At 28.6% G+C, this 3,331-nt stretch overlaps 1 protein-coding gene across 1 annotated transcript; it reads right to left on the bottom strand.

The window, feature by feature from the left end:
* Positions 1-318: 318 nt before the first annotated feature.
* LOC125370325 (cyclin-dependent protein kinase inhibitor SMR1-like) lies at positions 319-666 on the bottom strand. The gene has a single exon (XM_048375360.1). It carries the CDS (start codon positions 664-666, stop codon positions 319-321), a length of 348 nt encoding a protein of 115 aa, XP_048231317.1.
* Positions 667-3,331: the final 2,665 nt, after the last annotated feature.

Below are 3,331 nucleotides of genomic sequence, written 5' to 3'. Positions count from 1 at the left end.
ACATCGAAATTGATTGGACATGTACAAGCAATGAATGGGTAAAATTTCAATTTCAATTTCATTTTCATTTTCATTGGATATGAAAATTCTTTATATAATAGACAATAATTGAGACCCATATATAGTCTGGAATTATAAGTTCCATATATATCTCACATGATCGTGTAATAAATACATTGTTTTCACCAGCGATGATCCTTACAAGTGATCATCAATATGATAATTGCTTGCATATTTTGAGAGACTAAAAAAAGAATAACAATTATGGAAAAAAGAAAGAAAGAAAGAACATGATTCTCTATGTGAAATGCCGGCGTTTCATTTACAAGGGCATCTTCTTTTTGCAGGAGCATCAAAACTTGATCGGAAGAAAGAGTCGACTTCTTCGTGATTCACGATCTTAATGAATTCCAACTCCGACAGCTTTCTTTTACACGACGGCGTCCTCCTGGGTTTCCGTGGCGCCGGCGGACAGCTCAAAACGGGAGGAATCTTGTGTTCTTTGGAAGTGGGAGTTCGACACTCATTGCTCTCTCCTCCATTTCCTTGAATCACAAGGCCTATCTGATCATCCGCAGAGCTGCAAGGCTGCTGTAGGGCAGGAATCTCGTCCGAAGGGGCTTGAATTCTCGTCAAATCCTGACGGAAATCAAGATCAGCAGACATGGTTTGCTACTGTTTTTCTTGGTCAGGAAACAACAAGAAGAGAGAAGAGGTGTTAGAATAAGAAGAGAAATGAGTGGTGATGTAAGGATTTTGTATCTATTTATGCAAGAAAAGGAATTAAGATTTAAAAATAAAAATTAAAAAAGAAAGAAAGAACATGAAGGCGTTTATGGCAAGCTAAGAGAGAGAGGTGGTTGTTGGATTCTTTTATTCTTTTGTATTGTAGCTTGTAAGGAAAATGACATGGGCTGTGTTAAAATTTAAATCAAAAAAAAAAAGAAAACTGAATTTCAAGAAGATGATGATGAGTATATGAGTAACTGAGAATTTAGGTGACCTTTTTGCATACCCACTTTCCATTCCATCTAATCTAAGAGTGAGTGTAATGTGGTACTTGTACTATTTTTTCTTTCATCTTTTAGCTCACATGCCACTTGGCAAACTGTAGCTTACAGATCTATTTTTATTCCTTTTTTTAGAAATCAAGTCATGTTCATCTTCTAATTCTCAACTTTTATATTTATATCTTTCTTTTTTTTTTTAAAATAATTATATATTTTATAATACCATTAACAATTTTGGGAGTTATTACTATGGCCAAATGGTAATTGTATTTAAAATTAGGTGCATCCTAAAGTTGTAAATGTACAGCTCAGTTGAGCTACCCACACACCATATGCCTACATAATTAGCTATTTAGGCACTAGTTTGATTTGCTAACTTCATCAACTATTTAGCCTTTTTAGACTGTAAATCTAATTTGTTGACATGCAGGCATGCAAATCATATGTATTTATTATTTAAAAAATTATTAGACAGATTCGGTCTATTATTATCATTCGTATTCGTAGATCGAATTTATAAAAAAAAGTTTTTCTGGCATAATTCTTTATTAGTTCCAACATGAATGGAGTTGGCTCCTAATAATATTTCTTACCATATAATTAAATAAAAATAAAAACTATTGTATCAAAGGATGCATTATGTTCTCAAAACAGAAAATGATATTCATCTCATAAATCATGAGATACTCAAAAGGACAATCACACACTACTTTTTTTTCCATTGAGAATCAAACTAAAACATAATATTCCTCCACAACCCATTTGACCAAAATTTTCAATAAAAATCATAAATATTTTTACATTATGTTAATCTGACTATTATATAATTCTTAAATTATTAATTAACTACCGGTCATATTAGTATTTTGACTCGTAAAGATTAACAAGAATTTGAGTTTAAAATTTTTTATAATGTCTATCTCGATTACGATGAGACATACATATAGATAGAAAAAAAAATTATTTTTTATTATATAATTCACGATCCATCAAATCTCTAACGAATAAAAAAATAATAAATTTCAAAATTCTTAGTTGATCCAATAATTGACTTTTATCTTGTGAATGTGACTTGTACTCAAGAGTTCACCCTTGCTTCTAGACTTGTAGATTCAATTTTGGTATGAAAGACAATCATTAAAACAGGAACCCATAATTAATAAGTTGATTAATAAGGAAGTAAAGGCAAATATTAGTAATATATTAGGAGGAGGAGGAGGTTGAAAAAGAAGTTTTTATCTTTCTTTTATTTGGAGGAGGGTAAGTATGTTGGTTAAGAGAAGGTGAGATTCTTGAGAACAGAAGCACGTGTCAGTGCTGGCTCGTCAAATGATGGTTTAGTTCGGAGACGCAAAAAAAAAATTTAAAAAAAAAAAGAAGGATAAATTAAATAAAAACAATTTCTTTTTCATTTTTTGGATCTGATTTCTGATTTCATGGACTTCCACTTTTTCTCCATGAACATGTGGAACGTCACATTTACGTTTCGAAGGCGAAAGGATCGTTTACTGCGTTCGTCCTAACACTTCTCCACGCGCTCCTCTTATGCGTGTAAACCACTCTCCTATCAGAAAAAGAAAGAAATAAGAATTAAAAGTGATTGCTCAGGTGCATCTACTGCCATCATACCAGATTCACAACACTGTAATTTACTTATTTATTTTTTATTCATTCTGTTGTTCTTTTAGGCAATGCTAAGATATAAGCAATAAAAACAGATTTGTTAATTTTTTTTAAAAAGAAATATTGAATGGTTAATTACATAATACATAATTATTTTTCATACAATATTCTCGTAATTCTTAATTAATTTTTTACTTTTTATATATCTATATGGATAGAAAATAAAAAATCTCGGAATTTAACAATATTTATGATGATAGTACTGAGTGTGTTAACTAAAATTCATCCCTAATAGATCTTAATTCTTAATAACTAATAATCTTAATTATAGATATTGTGATACTCTATCGGTATAAATGTATTATTTAATTATAGATAATTAATTAATATTATTTTAAATAATTTATTAGTTGTGTATATTTTTTTATTAATTTAGCATATCAATAAATTTATATATAATTTTTTTAATTATTTATATAAATTAAAATTATATAGGTGAATTTCATAATTATCGAGTACCACTATTTAAATTTTAAGAAAAATATAAAAAAATATTAATAAATAAAAATACTGCATTTGATTTATTAATGACTAAGTACTGTATATGACTGACTAATTTAATATTTAATTATGTTAATAAATTATTAAAATTAAAATATAATTAATCTTAAAAGTTTTTATGATATCGTATACTTATG

Source organism: Ricinus communis, chromosome 6, assembly GCF_019578655.1.
Source record: "Ricinus communis isolate WT05 ecotype wild-type chromosome 6, ASM1957865v1, whole genome shotgun sequence".
NCBI classification, from domain to species: domain Eukaryota; kingdom Viridiplantae; phylum Streptophyta; class Magnoliopsida; order Malpighiales; family Euphorbiaceae; genus Ricinus; species Ricinus communis.
The sequence above is the reverse complement of the archived record's forward strand: the minus strand, read 5'-3'. Positions and strand labels throughout refer to the sequence as shown.

Coding starts and splice junctions, on each gene's coding strand:
- LOC125370325 (XM_048375360.1), bottom strand. CDS start 666: ATGTCTGCTGATCTTGATTTCCGTCAGGATTTGACGAGAATTCAAGCC.